The 22,199-nt window shown below is 37.9% G+C and overlaps 1 protein-coding gene and 1 long non-coding RNA gene across 4 annotated transcripts in view; one reads left to right on the forward strand and one right to left on the reverse strand.

Moving 5' to 3' along the window:
* The first annotated feature begins 5,278 nt into the window (after positions 1-5,278).
* The window catches only part of LOC145542437 (uncharacterized), a 53,077-nt gene continuing 36,156 nt past the window's right edge, over positions 5,279-22,199 (forward strand). Inside the window, exons 1-2 of one of the 2 annotated variants that reach the window (XR_014079852.1) lie at positions 5,279-5,436; positions 10,281-10,463. This is a non-coding gene — a long non-coding RNA (uncharacterized LOC145542437). Of the gene's footprint in view, positions 5,437-7,317; positions 8,093-10,280; positions 10,464-22,199 lie in introns of those variants that run through there. The other variant, XR_014079853.1, reaches the window with a different exon arrangement.
* CSRNP3 (cysteine and serine rich nuclear protein 3) overlaps positions 5,439-22,199 on the reverse strand; it is a 198,911-nt gene continuing 182,150 nt past the window's right edge. For both annotated transcript variants that reach the window (XM_081581245.1, XM_081581246.1), the window contains 2 exons: positions 10,104-10,400; positions 5,439-7,869 (listed from right to left, as the gene is read on the reverse strand). In XM_081581245.1, coding sequence (XP_081437371.1) covers positions 6,817-7,869; positions 10,104-10,400 — 1,350 coding nt within the window. In that variant the 3' untranslated portion in view covers positions 5,439-6,816. The remainder of the gene's footprint in view (positions 7,870-10,103; positions 10,401-22,199) is intronic.

Below are 22,199 nucleotides of genomic sequence, written 5' to 3' on the forward strand. Positions count from 1 at the left end.
AGTAACCTGTGGCAGTGGACCTTATTTGGTTATGGTACAGAGGAAATGACTTTGCCAACTACTAAAATTCAAAATCAATTACATTCAGAAATCATTTGGGTACCATTAAAACATTCAAGGATCAACACTAAATTAAAAATAAAACAACAGCTAACCTTGGGCAATTTATATTCTAGTTTAAGATATTTGGGTTTTTCCTCTTTAGAAGAATTCAGATAAGGATTTCATTTCATTTCTTCTTTCTCTTTCATGTTTAAGTATCTTTTCAAAATGGTATATAGATCTTTGAATTTTTTTAAAAGATAGGCGCTTTATTTATGGCTAAGGAGAAAAGCTTGGTGGCAAGATAAAAAGAAGGAACAAAACAAAATTGGATAAATTTTGCTACAAAGTTAGAAATTTCAATTTTATTTTTTATAGGTTCCCTACTTAGAGACGACAGCAAAACCATATTAGGAGGTCACACCCCTGACAAGGTCATTTCTGGTCCTACCCAACATGGCAGGAGAGCTTGATAAAGAGCTTGGGTGATAGAAGCTCCTAGACAATTTTTAAAGAGATATTTTCCAAGTCAATTTCCCTTCTAAAAATACTCAGTAATAAATAACTTGCAATATCCTGCTAAGCCAGATAAAAATATTGGGAGAAAGCCACAAGAGAAAGGAGAATACCTAACAAAGAAGTATTCCAAAATTACAACTTAAGTCATTCAAACAGGTCACATAAATTAATTTAGACAAAGGCTAGGCTAATTCCTACCATAAATTTGTCTTCTCCTAAACCCTTCTAATCAATATACATTAGCTTAAAAATATTTAAGCGGCCTCACACGTCACTAGAATGAGTCATTGAACTGAGTTGATTATCGTCATGGTAACAAGTAATGCAAAGAAAGGAATGCCACCATTAGTACGCTGAATACAAGCACTGTCCAACATAAATTCTACATTCTTAAAACTTCAGTTCTGCCAGAAGCTTCTATGAGATGAAATAAAATGACACACGAGTTAGCTTTTTTTGAATTATAAGCAAGTGTAGAGTATCAAGTGAAAACAATTACCCTGTATAGTGATATATTTATCACAAGTGAAAGAAAGGAGTCAACAACCTGACTTAAATCTTTGAAATTCATTTTCCATGAATGTACCAAGTACCTGAATTTACTAAAATCACAGGCTATATGTTAGATTACAAAAACTGCATATAAAAATGAACTGGCTTAGGTTTTGAATCTGGTTGTACAGATCTTCCTGCTTCCCATCATTCTATCTGAATAACCACTGCCAGGATACAGAAATCAAGGCATTATTACACTTACTATCCAGACAGCACAAAGTTAGACTAACCCCAGGGCTGCTTATCAAGTAAAACCCAGGTCACATCAAGCTTTTAAATTTGAATTTCTGATAAGAAAGAAAAAAACCAAAACACTTGCATTGTTAGAAAGGGAGGAGTCTCTTGCTCCCCTTTGTAGGAGAGGAGTTGAAATAAAACTTGGAAACAACTGTTTTAAATAATCACATTCAATATACAGATTTGGCAGGTGAAATATTAAAGAGCTCTTTCATTTCCATATTCATGACTTTTCACAGGAATCTATCAGTCTTTTTAATATAAAATGTGTTTACATCTTTAAAATATTTTTTTTAATCATGCTGTACTCCATATTTTTTTTTTAAAGCATCAAATTATTTTTAGATAGGAAGATGTAATTGATAGAAATAGTAGCTCACAGATGTGAACACCAACTGGTGTTCACCAACTGTGAGGGTCCACACTGTAACTTCTAGGTTTTGGGTTGCCATTTATGAATACAGTGTTTCTAGTAAAATAAAATTCTAGTTTCTCAGCTCAGCTGAAACTTTATGATTCTTAGGAGACATCATAACTTATTAAGCTTATAGTCCATCCTCACCCCACCCGAAATTTCTATAATTCTAGTGAGTTTTCAAATTGCTGATATTCAGTTGAATTAAGTCAATTACATTCTTTAATGCTACAGAAAACATCTGATGAGCTGTGCTATTTGTGTAGAGCTGTCGCATTCGGCTTAGGCATTTAAGTTACTCAAGCACAAGTTAGCAGATTTCAGAATGAATAATGTAATCAGTAGTTGCAAATTTGTGTTAGAACTAAGAGTGATTAAGGCTTTAGCTTTTGGTATTGGTTATGGTAAGAATTCATAGCTTAGTTCCAGTTTTGAATTATAGTTGTCTTGCCTTTAAAAGCATGAAGCTAGTTCCCGTTTAAGGTTGGTAGTTTATTCACTGACTACAATAATAAATTCTGAACTATGAGACAACAAGGAGCAGATGCCATTTTGAAGAGAAAGATGAAGTCTGTATTTGGAGAAATGAAAGTCTCATGGCACCTTCTAAAAGGGCAGTCTTTTAACTTTGGAGGATGTCGATTTTCTACCTGCTAATTCAATGGTTTGTAATCCCTGGCTAAAAGTAAGGATGCCGAGTGACCTCTCTGTTTTCTACAAGCTGCAAGGCAATGCTGTTGGAACCAGGAACTCAAGCTTAGCTATTTTATAGGCTCTTTGTAAATAGAAATGAGTGATGGTGTTCTACATTGTTGCTTCAAAGGTTTCCTGAAAGGTTCCCTGGGTTATGTGTGAGTCAACCTGCCTTTGAAACTGTCTGGTAGGAGTGCTGGTATAAATTTAGTATAACTTACATAGGTCTAACACCAAAGAAGCAATTACGTGAAAATCTCTTTTTCATTGGGTTAAGTTTCTCTAGTTGTGGCCGAATTTAATTCATAAATTTCAGATAGAGAGGTAAGTAGGAGGATCCAGTCAGTTCTAATTTAGGCAAAAGAAGTATCTTTTTTAGTTGCAGTTTTCATGTAGTCAGACAAGAATTGATGTCATTTTTTCTAACATTACTTTATAAAGTCATAACTTAAAAGGACTGTAATGAGGCTTGATTATTTCATTCCACTTTTCATCATTATCATAATCCCTTAGAATTTGTAGTGTTTCCCCCTCTTTTTAACCACCTAGGACAGTTCCTCTAACATAGTAGGTGTTCAATAAATATTTTTTAAAAGAAAGAATTGATAAACACACTCTAAATATGTCAAGACCAAAGGATTTTGACTTGTACAACAATCTCAGAAGTTTAACCAAAGAATCAGTGATATATGTTAATAGGAAATAAATCATTCATTTCCTTGCTTAATGACAACCAAACCAGAATTCTGCCTAGAAGTCATCTGTCAGAGGATAAAATTTTAAAGAACATAATCATTTATAATCTCCTTTTTCTTTTGTTAACGTGTGACCAGTGTTTCTGTAATTCATTGTTTTTATTGGGGGAGGTATTGCTGGGCTATATATGATTATGAAGATTTTAATAATAAAATTATTAGTATTAGTTTGAAATTTTATATATGATTGGTACTCTGGGAAAAATGCTGTTTCATCACAAAGAAAAGACTGGCTTTCAGAAAGTAACCATTTTCTTCAATTAACCAAAAGACAGAAGACAAATGGATTTTACTGATGTCTTAAATAATCAATGATCAAGAGAAGGGAAAAAAGTAAATCTCATTGATTGATTTCTTTCTCCCAGAGGAAACCTAGAATGACAAAGAAAATGCAAGCTGCTCCAGCCACTTGACTTGCAAATCAATTTGGCCTGGATTATAACCAGGAATTAAACCCTAATAAAAGGTAGAGGGCTGGTGCTAAAACAACAGGGACTAAAGCACGAAGCTTTGCCATTGACAGTGAATTACTAAAAAGCCGTGTGTCAAAACAAGACTATAATTTGGCTAGCTATACTACGAGGGTAATACAACAGCTGCAGGTCAGGTTACTGTGTCTCCGTGTAAAGATCTGAAGAATCCACTGGCTGCGTCCAGCTCTTGGTCCCCATTTAAAAATGCTTAGAAAAACTGTAGCCCTTTCCTGGCATGTGGGCATTTTTTTGTTGAATAGACGATCTATTAATGGAAAAAAAAAAGTCAAATGGCACACTGTGTTCTCTCAGCTTTTCTGGGAAAAAGTAACAATGAAATGATTCCACCGTTAGTATTATTTACAACTTTGAGCCAGTATATTTAAACTATAGCTTTAAAAATTATCTTCATTTCCAGACCACATTTTTAGATCATAAAACCCAACCAAATGCTAGGGAAGGGAAAATTCAGTACTTGTTATTGACCTAACACCTGTCATTCTCTGATGTGTGGTATTACACCTACTGTGTGTGTTGAGGGAGGCATGTGCATGAGTGTTTTCATAGGTAATCTGTGTTTGCAGGCAATATTTAGGGGTTAGGTTATAAATATATATATGAACATTTGGAACAGAAGCTCTCATGGCTGGAAGGTTAATCCTGTGTAGCAGTGACTTTTGACCCCAATTAGACAGGGGAAAAAGCTCTGTTTTTTTGTTTGTTTGCCTGTTTCTAGGTTAAGCATCTTTTTGGAAATGAAGCTACAAAACAGAGACCCAGTCCAACATAAACAAGTAGGTGTCAACCTTCTTGTGAAAATAAAGCTGAACTGAATTAAATATCCATCCTTTCAGAATCTAGACTGGCATTCTACCCTTCAATTCTGCACAGAGACACCTCTGCCCCACTCTGCCTCACTATGTTCCAAGCATAAGCTGAGTGCTTCACACATAAGTAACTATTTCAAAGGCTTGCAATGGTCTAATCAATATGGCACACAGGATTTTTTATGTGCTCAAATGAAGGAACAATAGTTTCTTGTCATTTTCTCTTTGGGCCTGTGCTCTTTAGATTGTATTGATAGGGGGGAAAATTTGGAGATCAAGCACTAAAAATTGTAATTTTACAGACAACATGAGATATGCTATAAAGATTTGAGCAAAACCCCAATCTGAACAGCCCAAAGGGCCTGTCGTTCAAAAGGAGCATCCCTGCCCCCATAACTGCTACCTCCATAAAGACCAGCCCAAAGCTGCTTTAGTGTTAATACTAATGGTTCTAAGGTTGGGTTGGCCCATTGTGGGGATAGAGTAGGGGCTGTAACCAACTGCACAGTGGAAGAGCTGCCAAGTAAACATGTTTTCCCCAAGTCAAGTCTTAGTAGAAACTCTTCCATTGGAGGACTTTCTCTAGACCAAACATTTTTAAATTCAGTGAAATAAAATAGTATTTTTTAAGGACTTGAGATCTACAATGTATTTATATCCATATTTCTAAACATCCAAGTCTAAGAGACAAAAAATAAGCAGTGATGCAGTCACTGAATAGCAAGGCATGTCCACATTTCAAAGAGGCATAAAATGTGAAATGACATAACAATAGAAGGTCAAAAATATGAAACAGATTTAGCATAGTCATATTGCATTGGAACTAAAAGTTAGAACACACTATTTAGTTACCTAAACTAATTTACAGGAAAACAGGATCTTAGAAGTCCTCCGACGAACCAAGTGCAGATAATCTAAAGGTGGGGAGTGCATGTTTTATTTCTATCTGTCCCCTTTTATAAGAGAACATGAGGTAATTAGAAAGTATTCAACGCATTCTGGACTGTTCTGCTAATTGTCCCAGGCAAGAGAAATCAAAATGCTTCAGAAAAGTAAGGCCTAGTTGAGTATTTGGGTAGAGGCCCCCACTTCAGTCAGCTAGTCACTAAGTGTAAATTTCATTAGACACTCATTTTTGTAGAGACGGATTGATCACGCTGTAGAAAAAGGCTGGTTGCTGAGGCTGTGTCTCTTCCATGTTTTCTCAGCCTCCTCTGCTTTGACCGAGTTAGGTCTTGAGAGTGGTGAAGGAAAACAGGTCATTTTTCCTTCATAAAGTATCATTGGATTGATTCCTCTATTTAATTCTATGAACCTTATAATAGTTACAGAATTTTAAAATGTTTTTTTGTTTTTTAATTTTTCATCTCAAAGAGTTCTTAGTCCCCACCCCTCACAAGGTACCATGAAGGGGCACTAAAGTGCATTTTGATGCAGGGGAGTAGAGTTTGAAGGTGCTGTCCAAGCTAAGAACCAAGATGATGCTGTGTTTAAAAAAGAAAGGCAATTCCTTCTACCTCCATCTCTGGAGTCAGCTGAGGGAGGGCAATGAACTAGGCCCTCACCAGAGGATTGTCCTAACTCTTAACTTTAGAGAAAACTGTGTAACGACCTGCACATACAGACTCATTTGTTTGTCCAAAATAGCAAAAATAGGCCTATTTCACCCTTAAGAAAGTATTTGCAAATCTGATCAGACATGATCATAAAAACGTGAATGGATTCCAGAGGCAATCCATGTGGGCATGCTCGGTGGTACTAACTATGCATCTTCAGCTGAAAAGAACATGCTGCAGTTCGTTTTCATCAGAACATAACTTCTAGCTACCATAAATAAAATACACATGGGGCAATTAAATCTTTTTCTTACAATAATAACTTTTACATTAAAAAGTCACCGTCATCTTCAGATATATCGAAAATTAGGACTCTAAATCTTATTTCCCAGTCTTAGTTAACAATCTTGCACAGGCCCGATAATCCAAAACTTGGAGCTCTGATCTACACAGCTTGGCAGGTTTCACACAGTTTGACAGGTAGGCAACTGTGAGATATGCTTTTTTTTAAAATTAGCATTTTCTATCAAAACAGTCTGAAATCATTTAAAATCCTCATAGAGACTGCGTTTGTGCAATGGCACAGTCACGTAGCTACAAAGGAGAAAACAAAATACAGTCTGGAAGCTTCACCACGGGCCAAGTTTTCTTGGTCCTCAGTTGAAACCACAACGAGCCCAGGAAATCCAATTAAATACAGCGCTTTAAATAGGAGAAGAGTTGGTCCTAGAATAACTTAAACTACTAAACAGGGACAGTCTCGACCACGGGCGATTTGATGCACTCTTCGTGCAATCTACTCTTTTCTGCAAGACTCAAAGGATCCTCAGCAGGATGCTCTGAAATATGACTGTCACCATTCACCGCAGAGACAAACCCTTCCTGGGAAGGGCCTTTCAAGTATGAGTGAAATTCCACTTGAGGATGACTGGACCTGTGTTCGGGATATAAGCTATTGCAGGGCACGCCGCCGTCATTTTCCGAAGAGGAGCAGCAAACGATGACAGAGGGGTTGGCGGCTGGATAGTGGGAGGCGCCGTACGCCTCTTCGGCTTGCCGGGCGTAGTCCACGAACTGCTCCGGGGTCATGGTGTAAGGCACCAGCGAGAGGGTACCGCTCTTGACAGTCTCTCTTTCCGGATAGCTCTCAGAGATCTGGTTGGGAGTTCCTGGAATGTGGCTATCTATTTGGTAATAGAGGGTCGAAGAGTTGGCATAAAAAGGAGCGTTCTTTGCGTGGCTCTCGTGGACGGCGGTGCCATCGGAATAACAAAGGACGGAAGGAAGAGGGACCACCTCGGCGTGGGGACCCAGACCTTCCACGAAACTGTCCCCTTTCTCGTCGTCGTCGTCGTCGTCCTCCTCCTCCTCTTCCTCCTCCTCTTCCTCGGACTCGCTGGGGGCCAGGCTCTGCGTGCTGGAGTCCGTGACTCCGCTGCAGAAACTGCTGCCATCCTCTTCCTCCTCCTCCTCCTCCTCCTCCCCCTGGCAGTCTAACTCCTCGGCCGACTGCAGGTGCAGCACGGCGGCCTGCGGTTCCGTTTCAATCTCGAAATTGTCTGCGAGAGCATATTCGACGGAGTGAGCCACCGGGCCCATGGAACTACCGTGCGCACTTATCTCCCCGTGGCAGCCGTTCAGCGCGGGGATTTGCTGCTCTCGGTTTTTCTCCAGTTCAAGTTTCATTATTGTGTGCAAAAAGTGAGTCCGGACACGGATAGGATTAAATTCAATTCTACCTGCTGTGTTACTACATCCTTCTTTAGTGCAGCCACAGGGGAAAGACATTCGATCCACCTTGGGAGGAAGAACACAGATTAGCCCCCCTGGAACTCCTAACAAATCAAATCAAAATCCAGTACCTCACCGCAAACCCTTGGAATCTCGGATGACAAACCCACTTAAAAGCCAGAATAAATGACAATCAAGCAGCAAACAGAAACAAAAGGGGAAGCGAAGGCTTAGGACAGAAGAGTTAAACTAATTTTAAACCTATGCCCCGAATAAAAATGAGTCGATGGTATGGTTTTAGTTCGTTTATCCCTCCTGTGCTTTCTTTACTTCTGCTTCCATCCTCCCTTACCCCTTCTCTCCAGCCCATTAATTTCGGTCCCATGTTTTTTTTTCCACCAGTGCTTCTCTCCTTTTCCTGAGCTCTCCTTTTTCAGCAGCAAGTCAGCTTACATGCCCAGTTTTAAACAAATTTACTGCCCTCATACCCATCTGCTATTTTTAGTCTAAATAACATGACACTCCTCACACTCACCATGAGTTTTCTTTTCTTATTATAAAATGAACTTCTCTGCCTGAGACACCATTTAGTCTCATGCAGCCTGATAATTCATACATATTGGTTCACTGTCTTATTCTTTTGGGTCCTTGGTACTTGATGCACTGTGGGGGCTGCAATAGGTATGCACATTCATGACTGGGACCGGTGGACTCCGGTTTAGTTGCTGGCTCCTCCTCCCCTGTCCCTCCCTTAGACTACAGGCTTCTCTAGAGAAGCTGCTTATTTAATCAATACCCCCAAATTACTCCAATAATTGGACTCTGTAGATAGAGTGATTGGGTTCAGCAAGGGCTGTAAGACTGAGCTCCTCACTCAGGTGATGAGTGGAATTCTGGGCATCCCAAGGAGCGCCTAACATATGCTTACTGTCTAAGACCCCCATCTGTATGCAGACCAGAGTATAGGCAACCAGGAAGAACTTGCCTTTCTTGCTACCTTATTCAAGCTCAGGAATTTCCTTTGTTACAGAGAAGAAAGCAGATTCGATCCCAGTCATCCTGGCCCCAACAAAAAGCAGTAGCAGATGTCAGAGCCAGAATCTAGAGCTGCTTTCTGAGCTGTGATTTCCTTTTCTGTAAATCCACCTCAAGCAACTGCTCAACTGATGAGAACTGCCTTCTCCTTTTGTCTGCCTGAGGGCTTTAACTGAAAAAGTTGAATTTCTGCATAAAATACCACCCCCTATCTAATCACATAGTACCAATGATACAGATGGATAGGAACCTGAGAATCATCTAGTTCAGGGTTTGGTAAGCTTTTTTTTTGTAAAAAGCCAGAGAATAATTTTAAGCTTTGTGAGTCATACAGTCTCTCCAGCAACTACTCAACTCTGCTGTAGAATTATGAAAGCAGTTATAGGAAACATGTTAACAAATAAACAAAAACATGGCCGTGCCTCCATAAAACTTTATTTACAAAATCAGGTGGTGGGCCAGATTTGACCTGTGGGTAATCATTTCCCAACCCCTGATCTAGTCTAGCCCATTCAGGTCAGAGGTGCGAAAACTGAACCCAGTAAGCTTACCTGACTTGCCAGTTTCACATAGTGGCAGAAAACAGAGCCAGGAGAACTCAGTTTTCTGAAGTTCCAGTCTAATCATTATTCCACTAGTCTGCACCACTTCTAACCAATCATCATTTTATGGCCCATGGATGGATTAGAGAATGCAAACTCAAATGGTGGGGACGACATGATCTCCCTGGCTGCTTGTTACAAGCCAAAATGAGCTCGTATAATAAATGAATCCGAGGGGAAACAATTTCAACTGTTAATTGCAGCTTGGATTGCCTTTCACACTATGTCATATATGTGTATATATATATTATGTAATATGTGTATATATACACATTAATATATTATGCATACACATACACATTTATATATTATGTATACTATATATAATACATATAAATATTATATATACATATATTATATTATATAATATATAAATAGATTTATGTGTGTATAGGTAATACACATACATGATATATAAAATATTATGTACATGTATATTTATATAAATATGTATATATAATATATATTATGTTCAAGTATCTATATTACATATACTCATAAATGTCATTGAATTGGTGTTTCTCTCTTCTTGAATCATGTGGCTTGCCTTGCTTCAGAGTTTTTTCCACATGTGGGAAACTTCATTATATGTAACACAACTGCCTCTTTAGTGGGTAGTGTATAATGTCTTGCCTTTGGGTTCTCTGAAATCCCAGTCCTTACCTGACACTTAATGCCTGCCAGGCTGCAGGTACACGTTTCTGGATCACAGAACACCCGGCAGTCACAACCACAGTCTTCTCGAGATAGGCGGATGGCCCTCAGCTCATGCTTTTCTTCCACATCAATCTTTTTAACTCCAGAGGCCCGCAGCAGTGCTCTTCGTTTTTTTGTTGGCAGGGGTTGAAGAAAGAAGTACTCATCCACCTCGGTGTTGTCTAAATCAATATCATCATCAGAAATGTCATCCACTGTAAGAGTGCTCGCTTCTTCAGATTCCACGGTGCCATTCTTTGTCATCTAGAAATACAAAGCAGCAAATAAGAGACTTAGCAGGTTTGAAAATCCCCATTTTTGCACTTGGTAAGAATGAAGTTATTATATAACAATATGTCCCCATAATCCGTAAGTGTTTGTGGATAGTGTGGGAGATTAAGAGGTCTACACTTCCACTTACAAATGATTCATATGGGATGAAAACAAAAACAAACTGTGAGTCAAATCATTTCCTCTTACTTTTCTCTTTAGAGAAGTTACAGGAAGGCACATGAACATATCAAAATGATAGGCTTTTATATGGACACAAGACCTGTTAATTGGAACTCTTAACCTCCTAATCTAGGAGCTACAGTTGTTGGAGCTTTCAGCCAGCATGATGTGAAACAGGCCAAAGGTTACAGATGCCCATCAGTGAAAGCTATCTTTAGACTCAGTTTGTGATGGACACATTTGATGTTGGGATAAATGTGTCCTTGTTCAGAGGTGATAGCATCTTAGTGGAAGCTACTGCCACCTAAATCAGCAAAACATGTCTCTGAAACGACAACTCTGTCTTTTGGACTCCAGAGAAGCCATGTACTAGGAAATAAAGTTGTGCTGCCCTGTGCTGTTGGGATTACAAACATGCTTTCTCTACAGAGTGTTCCATGAACGAGGCCTTGATACGAAGCAGTCAGTCAGGTCAGTGTGCTCTCAGTAAGACAAGAGCAGATGGCAGTGAGGTAGGCTCTTGCACACAGGTACCCAAACAAACTCCGCCCTCAAAGGAGTTCATAGGAAACTACCCACAGCAGTACCTTCTGCAATATAGCCCCCGTGGGCGGCTGGGTCTCATACCATAACTGTTCTCTTCTATGTATATTTCTTTTCTAAATTAATTTCACTCATCAGGAAACCCAGAGTCAGTATTTCACTTCTTACTGCTGTATCACCACATGACATGTTTTCTTCATAAAAAAGCATTTAGAAAGAGACACTTTCTCTGAATATGAGCAAAACATATATCCTGAGAAGCAGCATAGGAATAAATGCAGAAACTCAGTAAGGGACTATTCAAGGAAGTTCTAAATAGAACTTTTTTGATTCTTTAGCTTTTCAATGTATTACTTTATGGATTTCACTAATTGTAATAATTACTATGCTTTTTGATCTTAACAACAATTCAGTTATTACACAGTTCAAACACCCTGGTGACACCCGACATCATTTTCTCATCTTCATAGGAAAAAGTCTGACATTTAGAGAAGAATACTTATTACCGACCAAAAATCCCAAACTTGACAGTTTGACAACTCTGAATGTATTGAAAAACAAATAAAAGGTTGATCTTTGCCCTCAGGTGGAGGAAACAACACAGTAGCAAGCATGTGTGTGTGTGTGTGTGTGTGTGTGTGTGTGTTGCAAAGAGTCCCTGAAATACATTCCCAAAAGCTGTTGATTTATTATATAAAATTTTTTTAATTTCAGAGCTTAAATCTATGTTCTAACAAAGGTAGGCATTTCCTTTTATTGGGTTTTGTTTCTTGCTGTGATCTGTAATTCAACCTTCCTTGAAATTTCTTTCTTTATAAATGCGTTGGTTAAGCTGTTTTCACTTTCCTTTGATGTCCACTAATAGGATGTTACTTTGTTTGGCTGCTATTAGCACTTTTGTTAATTCTTATTTGCCAACAGAAGCATCTTTCTATGTGTAAAGATTTGATTTTCTAAGGAATTCAAGTGTATAACTGCTTAACATAAACTCAATCTTCTGAGATAGGTAAATCTGCATTAACCAACAGGAGGGGTACCTTTCCTATTTTGTCATCTCTATGACATTTAAATTATGTTTTCATTAATTCTTGGCTTGTATAAGTGAACTTCATAAAAATTCTGACTCCATAGCACATGCAGGACACCCAGGACTTAGCATGATTCATTTCAGTACCTCTTTCCTACTTAATCTCCGTGTTCTATAATATGTATGCTTCCGTGTTTAGCTGGTAACACCACAAAAACAACAAAGAACTTCATTTCATATTAACAGGGTTTGATTTTTTAAAAAATAATGGTGGCTGTCATGTAACACATGAAATCTAAAAATCAATAAAGATAAGCAAACATTTTAAAAACATGAAAATTTTTAGGATAACATGAATAACCCAGTTGGCATCTAAGAATGAAAAAGAAACAACTGTATCTCAAATAAACTACAGATGATGCTTATTCCAATACTGCACGATCCACTGATCCTATTCCTGGGCATTTATCTGGAGAAAACTATAATTTGAAAAGATATATGCCCCTCAGTGTTCATTATAGCAGCACTATTTACAATAGCAAAGACATGGAAGCAGCCTAAGTGTCCACTGACAGAAAACTGATAAAGAAGATGTGGTACGTGTATATATACGTATGTGTGTGTGTGTGATGAAATATTAAAAAGAATGAAATGATGCCATTTGCAGCAATGTGAGTGGACTTAGAGATTATCATACTAAGGGAAATAAGTCAGACAGACAAAGATAAACACTGTATGGTATTGCTTACATGTGGAATCTAAAAAAAAAAAGATAAAATGAACTTATCTACAAAACAGAAATAGACTCACAGACAGAAAATAAATTTATGATTACCAAAGGGAAAGGAGAGAAGAAGGATAAGTTAGGAGTTTGGGGATTAAAATATCCACACTACTATATATTGTATAAAATAGATAACCAACAAGGTCGGTTGTTGGTTCCCCGTATAGCACAGGGAACTCAATATCTTATAATAACCTATAATGGAAAAGATTCTGAGAAAGATACATATATATATATAAATATAAATATATAAAAACTGAATCACTTTGCTGTGTATCTGTCACTTAAATTACAGTAAGCAGTTTCATTTTAAAATAAAAATTCAACTAAGACTCTGAAAATCCTTGATACAGAGTGCAAACTATTTTTACTCTTGTTCAAGAATACACAAGGGCTCTAATCAAGATTTTCAAAATCTCACATTATCACTGAAGTGGTCTGGCAAGGTTTTCTCCTCACCTATCCAATATCATCTCTGCCATTTCTAGTGAAGACTGGAACTATTCCAGTTCATCCTAGTTAACTGGCTTATCTTCCCTCCTCACAGTATCTGGTTTGGTGTGTAACCACTGACAGGTACTATATTCTCTACTGTCCCCTCGGAAGTCTTTCTCCAACTCCCTCCTCCAGGATATGCTCATTTGCACCTTTAAAACTCAGGACAAACCTACTCAGTTTAAATGCTCTTATAAATTAGAGAATTGCATACATTATTTTCAAATGCATTTTCTATATTAGAGCAATGGGGAAATAAGTCAATGAGCATTTTATTTCTGTTCGCTAACTCATGTTCATTTTGCTTTCAAAATCTAGTACAACAAACTCTGGGGAGTCTTCTAAGATTTCCTCATCTGTTTTTGCTGACTCCTTTACCCCATGACCCATCTTCACAGGAATATTTATTTTGTACAGTTTTTTTCTCTTTGACATGAATGATACCTTTAAATGTCTTTTTCCCATCTTAAAATAGAATCATTGAATTTTCAGACATTAGTTCATCAAATGCAGCCTCCTTATTTTATGCATTCCTGAAGCTCAGTTATTAACAATTACATTTTCTCTAAGACATGCTTATAGAATCTAATCCCCTGACTCCTATTTTAGTATGCTTTTCCCTGTATAATACAGATGGATTCCAAGTTTCCAATGGTACCTAATGCAGTATGGGGACTATTAATATAATGTGGGATTAAACCACAATGTGTCTAAAAATCCCTTTGTTTATAAAATAAATGCATACAGAGTAACAAGCACATTCCAAAAAATGCTCTCTTTTGAAGCTGATTCCTTAGAAGACAATCTGTATCTTGGACTATTTCTGGCTCAGTGTTGTTTCCCAAGAATGCTGCCTTTCCAAGAGCTCAAAGAAGGCTTGCTAAAAAATGTGGTTTAAGGAGACCTTCAAATGATACTGACCTTGAAACCTGCTTGTGTGTGTGTGTGTGTGTGTGAGACAGAGAATGAGAGAGAGAGATTGGAGGTGAGGGTGAAAGAGAGGTGAGAGATATGAGATAATAATAGCAATATGAATAACAATAGTTTTGAATATACAAGTCACTGCTTCAAGCACTTTACCTGCATAAGTTCACTGAGCATCACAAAATATCTCATAAAATAGATATTATCGTTAGATTATTTAACTGATGGGGAAACTGAGGCATAGGAATGTTAAATAACCTGTCCAGAATCATAGGCAGTGAGGTATGTACTATGTCAGAATCCTAAATATTTAACTCTGCAGCTTGTGTTCTTAACTGCTTTGATAATTACTTAGATACACTCTTTATATATTAAATATATATTCAATAATCTTTTGTGCTTATTTTACATTAGGCTCTAGGTGTGTTGGTGCACAAAATATGGGTCTTGAAATCAATGGATTAAAGAGAAGAGGAATCTAGTAATTTTTGAAGGCAGGAGGAGAAGGGGACGACAGAGAATGAGATGGCTGGATGGCATCACCAACTCAATGGACATGAGTTTGAGTAAACTCCGAGAGTTGGTGATGGACAGGGAGGCCTGGTGTGCTGCAGTCCTTGGGGTTGCAAAGAGTCAAACATGACTGAGAGACTGAACTGAACTGAACTGATAGAGATTTCCTAACTGAACTTGGACCCAGGGCATTGAGACTATGTAGAAGGGGCAACTGGTGGCTCAGATGGTAAAGAATCCACCTGCAATGCAGGAGACTGGGGTTTGATCCCTGGGTTGGGAAGATTCCCTGGAGAGGGAAATGGCAATCCCCTCCAGTATTCTTGCCTGGGAAATCCCATGGACAGAGGATCCTGGTGTGCTACAGTCCATGGGGTCACAAGAGTGATACAAATTAGTGACTAAACCACCAGAAAGGGGACCTAGTGGTGGGGCAAGTGGTGGAGTGAGGAGGGTAGACTTCACATCTAAGCTTGAATCTGAAGATGGGGTAGCAGTTAGCTGAACAGGTGGAGGCAGAAGGCATTCCCTGCTGAACAACAATAGCTTTAAAGGCCTGAGTGGGGACAGAGCTTTCACTGGCCTACAAAATATCCAGACTGGATGAACCTGTGTGGCATCCCTTCCTGTCTTGGCCCATAAGCAAAAAACAAAAAGTAAACAAACAGAATGTTTTCAGAAAGTAACATCCCCTTTCCTCTGCCTTAGCCATCTTCAGGTGATAAGTAATGTCTTAACTCATAATTTGATTTAATGATACTTATATTTATCTCATTTATGTGTACGTGTGTTTATACTGTATTGGAAATATCTCGAGGGATGGTGTGTGTGTGTGTTTGCTTTGTTCTAATGATGCTACTTAAGATAGGACTTAGTTCTTGAGCCACTGTGTAAATTTGTCCAGACTCACTCTACAAATTAAAGGATTGTAGCTTTTCTTAAACAGAATCGAAACTCCTTACTTTTGTAAATCTATCTGATATGTACTGATAAGTATGAGTAAACAGTTCCCAAAGCCCAACAGAGTAAAAGTTTTGCCCATCTAAATATGTCTGAGGGATGGGACACGTTACACATTACTTCCAGAATCAGCGGAGTGATTCTTAGACTATCCTGAATCAAGGACCAGATGGGATGGGGGAGTGAGTCGGGTAGGGGATTGGTGAGTGGGAGATAGTCAACTCAGTAGTCAATCTTTTTGTTTTTTTCTATATCATGTAGTGGAGATATTCCGCTGTAAATTCCAACAAGATGAACTTTTTGATGTATTGAAGGCTTAAAGAAACTAATTTAATGTAAAATAATTATAGCGAGGGAAACAGTACTGAAAATGTGGATTGACCATAATGCTAAAAACAAAGCAAAAACCCACAAAAATTAAAACACTTCCTTTCAGTGGTTTAAAGTGTTCTTAATAATAAAAACTCCTGGTTATTACAAAGTCATTAACACATGTAACAATGATAGTGGCAATAAGAATGTGAAAAAATAATTCAATTCCACAAATACTGATTACTGCCTATAATAATGAGGATGATGTGGAGAATGACCCAAGCCATCATATATTGGAAACCAGGTCCTGAACTCTCTACTTTATATAAATTATCTCACCTGATTTGCAAACAATCTTAGGAAGTATTTTAACAGTTGAGAAAATTGGAGCATGGAGAATTTGAAAAAGTCTAGCTACTTAGATAATTGGTGATTGTACTAAGAATCAAACTCAGGTTTGGTTTGACTCCAAAGCTTGAGTCAGGCTCACAAGACCAGTTTGGAGTGAAAATTCTTAGAGTAATATTAATAGAAAACCTGTATAGAAGAAAAGAGAAGGATATGGTTGCATTTACACTCCAAGAGCTGATCTCAGTGCTGTGGGGCAGGAGGTAAGAGAGCAGAAAAGCTTCCTTATAATTAGCTCATTCAGAAATTTTAAAAAATATGTGATTCATACACAGAGAACAAGAGCTCAAAAAAGAATACAGGAAGCCAGCTGAAGATATGACATTCTCACCAGTTAGCATTTCCTTTGAGTAATCTATTTTGTGAGCTTGTGGAGGTGTTCTTTCTAATAGACATGCCAGCAAAAGAAGCTAGTCCAAGTGATAGCTACCACTGTTGAACTCATGTGTTACTTTTGATTTTCTCAGCTGATTTGTAACTCATTTACCCTGTGCTATATGCTTAGTCACTCAGTCATGTCAGACTCTTGGGACCCCATGGACTGTAGCCCACCAGGCTCCTCTGTCCGTGGGGATTCTCCAGGGAAGAATACTGGAGTGGGTTGCCATTCCCTTCTCCAGGGGATCTTCCCAACCCAGGGATCAAACCCAGGTCTCCCGCATTGCAGGCTGATTCTTTACTGTCTGAGCCATCATCACTTACCCTGGGGGGCATTTAATCAGCAGAGTATGCGCCTAATTTTGTAGTAATATATTAATTTTGGTGATTGGTTTTATGTATATCTCCCTCATTATAATGGGAATATGTTGAGAACAAGGACCACCAGCTACTAGTCTGCTGGGGAGATGACCGTGTAATAAATATGATAGAGTGTGGTAAGTGCAACAAAATATATGAGCAAGTTATAGAAGCAGTGGAGAGGAGGAAATGACAGACAAATAAAATGGGAGGGAGATACAAAGACACAGAGTAGAATCATTTACTTCCTATTCTGATTCCATAGTCTATATCAAGGAGAAAAACCTTTAAACAAGAAATGGGAGAAGAGATACATTAGGAAGAATTTCATGTAAAAAAAGAAGGTGGGAGATACTGAAAGAGTGCTCAGCAGTTTTACGTAAGAATCCTTAGGCCTGGGCTATTCATGTTTTAAATCAATGAAAAAGTTGAAAGTTATGACTGCTCTGTCTAGTATCTGTGAAGAGTCATGGGGAAAGGAATTAAAAGGTAATCAAAATGCAAGTGAATTATTATTTTTAAAAGAGCAAATTCTAGATAAAATTCCAAAAAATGATGATTTAAAAAGATGATCTCTGTACAGGTGAGAACAGCGAACAGTGACTATTAGACTATTGCTTGGGCTCACTAGGGAGAGAATGTCCATTTGTCAAATTAAAGTCCATGCAGAATCTTAAAATATTAAACAAACAAAAGTGAGAAAGGTATCCAAAGCCCTGACCCCATGGAACATAACTGGAAAACCAGTGATCCAGTCTTGAGATTCTCTGACAAAGTTTCTTATGTTCTGTACATGGAAGGATGGAATACCAGCTAATTAATAAGGGTATGGTTGAATGCGTGGATTTTAGTTAGTCGAAATGTTGGAAATGTTTCAAAGAACAGAGATGCTCAGCCTCTTTGCACCACCAATAAGGCGTGTGCTGCATAGAGATCCTATTGGCAGTAGAGACCAACCCAGGAAAGGAATCTCCATGAAGGTCACCATGGGGTGGTGACAAGGACCCTCTGAGAGGGTATCATCAACTTGGCCCTGTCTTGTTAAATGTAGTTTTTAAATAATATCTTGGATGGATAACTAAAAAGCAGGTTAGCACATTTTTCAGATGACAAAATCAGGTTCATTCAAATAAAAAACAAAATTTTATTGACTGCTCTCTGTACACCATGTATAGTACTAAAGAGGATTCTTAACCAGGAGATGTTAAAAAGTTTTAATTTGCATGATGATGCAGACCTGATTTACCAGGCCTGATATGCATGTTTGCTTCCTTGTCTTTTTGTTGTTGTTTTACTTACCACCAGCATAATATGAACAAACAAACTGATTAAGATCCAAAAAGCTCCTGTACCTTTAGCATATATCTGTGGATAGAGTATCTACAGCTCGGTTAGCAGGTAATGTAACATATTCATATGTACTGAAAAAATCCCATCTTGAGTGCAATGTCCAGATCAAGTTCCATAATTTTTAATTGAAGTATAATTGCTTTATAATGTGTTTGTTTCTGCTGTACAACAACATGAATCAGCTTTATGTATACACATATCCCCTCTCTCATGAGCCTCACCCCCACCCCACCCCCAGGTTCCATATTTTGAGGTGGACATTAATAAATAGCATTATGTTCAGAAGAAGTAACCAAGGCTATAAAGTGTCTGGAAAGCAGGAACGTTAGAGAAAAGAACTAAGAATGTTTAAATCTATAGAACAGAGACACATGGAGCCCATATAACCTATTGTCAAATATTTGCATGTCTATCAAGACTGCTTTCAAACACTTGGAGTTTGGAGAACAAGGACAAGATTCATTCTATGTCTCTGGATTTATTATTAGGGTCAGAAGGTATAATTAGATGATAACAGGTTGATCAATATGAAGAAGAGCTTTCTAACAATTATCACTACAAAATGGAATGGGCTTTCTCAAAAAGCAGTGTGTGTTTATATACAGTATGTGTGTGTGTATATATATATATATATGTTAATCCCAACCTCCTAATTTATCCCTCCCCTTCTTTCCTCTTTTGTAACCAACTATACTTCAATACATTTTTTTTTAAAAAAGCAGTATGCTTTGGGTTGCCAGAGATGTGTAATAAGAGGCTGGATATACATATCTGCATTTGTATACCCAAATACACATAGGATACATATTTGATGAAAGGAATTCCTGGTTACATGTTATGAGTTGAATAAACAGCCTGGGTGCTAATGTCTCTGGCAAACCAAACTAAAACATTCATATCACTTTGATGTTCTGTCAAATCTTACAGTATAAGTCTTCGGCTCATTAGTTGTTAATTGTAGGTGGCAATTTGGAACCAGATTCATTATGTTTGGCTGTTTTGTCAGCTGATAAGAATTTCAACAACCTGAATTTACAATGAGTCCTTGGTTTACATATTACCCCAAAAGTCACCAGAAAAGATGATAATATCAACAAATAAGACATAAATTTTCCATACATTCCTTTATCCTTCCTTCTGGTTTAGACAAACATTGTCTCTTTTAGCAGAGGCTAGTAAGCAAAATGAATCCAAGAGTATTCTGGTAAATATTTAATAACTATGTCCCTGAAAAAAAAGGGAGGGGTGTTTTTAATTTGTTGTCGAGTTTGTTGTGTTTGTCTAATGTTGTGCTTGTTTCGTGCTTGTCAAGCCCCACAGTATGACTATTCCCATCACTGGTGATTTCAAGCTACCATGGGGAAGAGATGAGTCCAACCCACTTTAGTGAGGAAGTTTTTATAAGCTGACTCCAGAACACCACTGCATGAACCCCACATATTAATGAGAAGAATCAGCCGAATGGATGTCTCCTGAACTAGAAGATCACTGTTTATTGCATAGGAAAACTGTAGAGATTTGATTACATATGTTTAATTTTTCCACTTAAATAAAAATGCCAGCATTTTTGAAGGAAGCTATTCTTAAATGTATTGCATTTGCTCAGGGCTGAAGCCCAGCCTCTCAGGATGCACCACTTTGGTTAGGTGTATTTTCTCTGATCCTCTCAAAATATGTTGCATATATGACATGGCAAGTATTTGGGAAGTTCATGTTTTCCATTTGGTGTCGGAGCAGGCCTGGATTGAGCAATGCATTCTGAAGTACTGGTACTATATTAGCTTTTGAGTAATCTCTACAGAGGCTGACAAAGAAATTCTGTACGGAGTTTAAAAATACTAAGTGGAGTTTAAAAATACCAAGACCAGCACACTCTGACCCATCTAGTAAGAACTGTAGTATGAGGAAATAGTTAAAAACATGTCCCTAAATTTGGAAACTATAGGTTAGAGATATTTGGCGTCAGTCATCTCTCACAAACCTCTAATGGCTTCTATCTCCTAGAGCACTTAGGAATTTTACTTGAAGGTTAGTTAAATGACAAGACTGTTGAGAGGAAACAAGGGGGCAAGGCTGGAAGATGGGGCGTGAAGGTGGAGAATTATAACACTGTACAGGGAAATTACCAGCTGAATAAAGCACAGTCATGAATCTAAGATTTGGGGTGAAGGAAATTTAGATAGAGACATTTTAAAGTTTGCTCATTAAAGGAAGACTTACCATCTGGCAACTCTTTTTTTATGAAGAAAGAGAGCAAACAACCAAGCATTACTCAAGGAACACATGATAACCCCAAAACGTAGAAAAAGATTTGACCTTAGAAAGGAGAGGAAGAACAATCAAGGTTGAGAAAACATGGAGAAAAAGAATTCAGTGAAAGCTGTGAAAACTAAGTTACATTTCCTATACCATAGTAATAGAATCCAGAAAAATATAACCCTGAAGGCGAATTCAATGCCAAGGTTCTTTTGAAACATAGAAGCAGCCGCCAAATGGATTTTACAGATACATGTGAAATGGGAATAAAGGCTAATGTAATTGTTCAACAGTGTGGTGCAGATGATGAAATCTAAGGACTTAATTTGGAAAAATGTATAGTATTAAGATGACTGCAATGATTACTGTGAAGAGTATGACATGTCTGAATGGGCTTGACAGGGAAAAAGAACTGTACTCTGTAATTTAGAAATCTAAAGCTAGTTATTTCTTCTAGAAACATGTACTTTATTCAATAAGCTTTCTCTATTAATTGTTTCTAGACAATGTTTGGAACAACACCACCACCACGAATAAAGGCACACTTGAACCCCCCAAATAAAATTGGATTCATTCTACAAATCTAATTATATATATTACTTCTCAATATATCAAACTCATAATTAGATTGAGATGAATCACTAAGAAGACATTTTACAATGAAAATACAAATTTCTATCCTTATTTTGTTTCTGAAGTATTTTATTATAAAGAAACACCAAAACACATGTCTGTGTTCTTTTTACTAATCTTAAGACTGTCATATGGGCTTCCCTGGTAGTTCAGCTGGTAAAGAATTCACCTGCAATGCAAGAGATCCTGGTTTGATTCCTGGGTTGGGAAGTTCCCCTGGAGAAGGGATAGGCTACCCACTCCAGTATTCTTAGGCTTCCCTGGCGGCTCAGATGGTAAAGAATCTGCCTGCAATGCGGGAGTCCTGGGTTCAATCAGTTGGGAAGATCCCCTGGAGGAGGGCATGGCAACCACTCCGGTATTCTTGCCAGGAGAATCCCCATGGACAGAGGAGCCTGGCAGGCTACAGTCCATGGGGTTGCAAATTGTCCGACATGACTGAGCGAGTAAGCACATAACACAAGACTGTCATACAGAGCAAAGTAAGTCAGAAAGAGAAAAACAAATACTGTATATTAATGCATATATGTGGAATCTAGAAGAATGGTATAGATGATCTTATTTGCAAGTAGAAATAGAGACATAGACTTCGAGAACAAATGTGTGGAAACCAAGAGAGGAAGGGGGGATGGGATGAAATGGGAGTTTGGGATTGACATACATACAC

The sequence above is a fragment of the Giraffa tippelskirchi genome, chromosome 3, assembly GCF_054371585.1.
Source record: "Giraffa tippelskirchi isolate mGirTip1 chromosome 3, T2T-mGirTip1v1.2.pri, whole genome shotgun sequence".
NCBI classification, from domain to species: domain Eukaryota; kingdom Metazoa; phylum Chordata; class Mammalia; order Artiodactyla; family Giraffidae; genus Giraffa; species Giraffa tippelskirchi.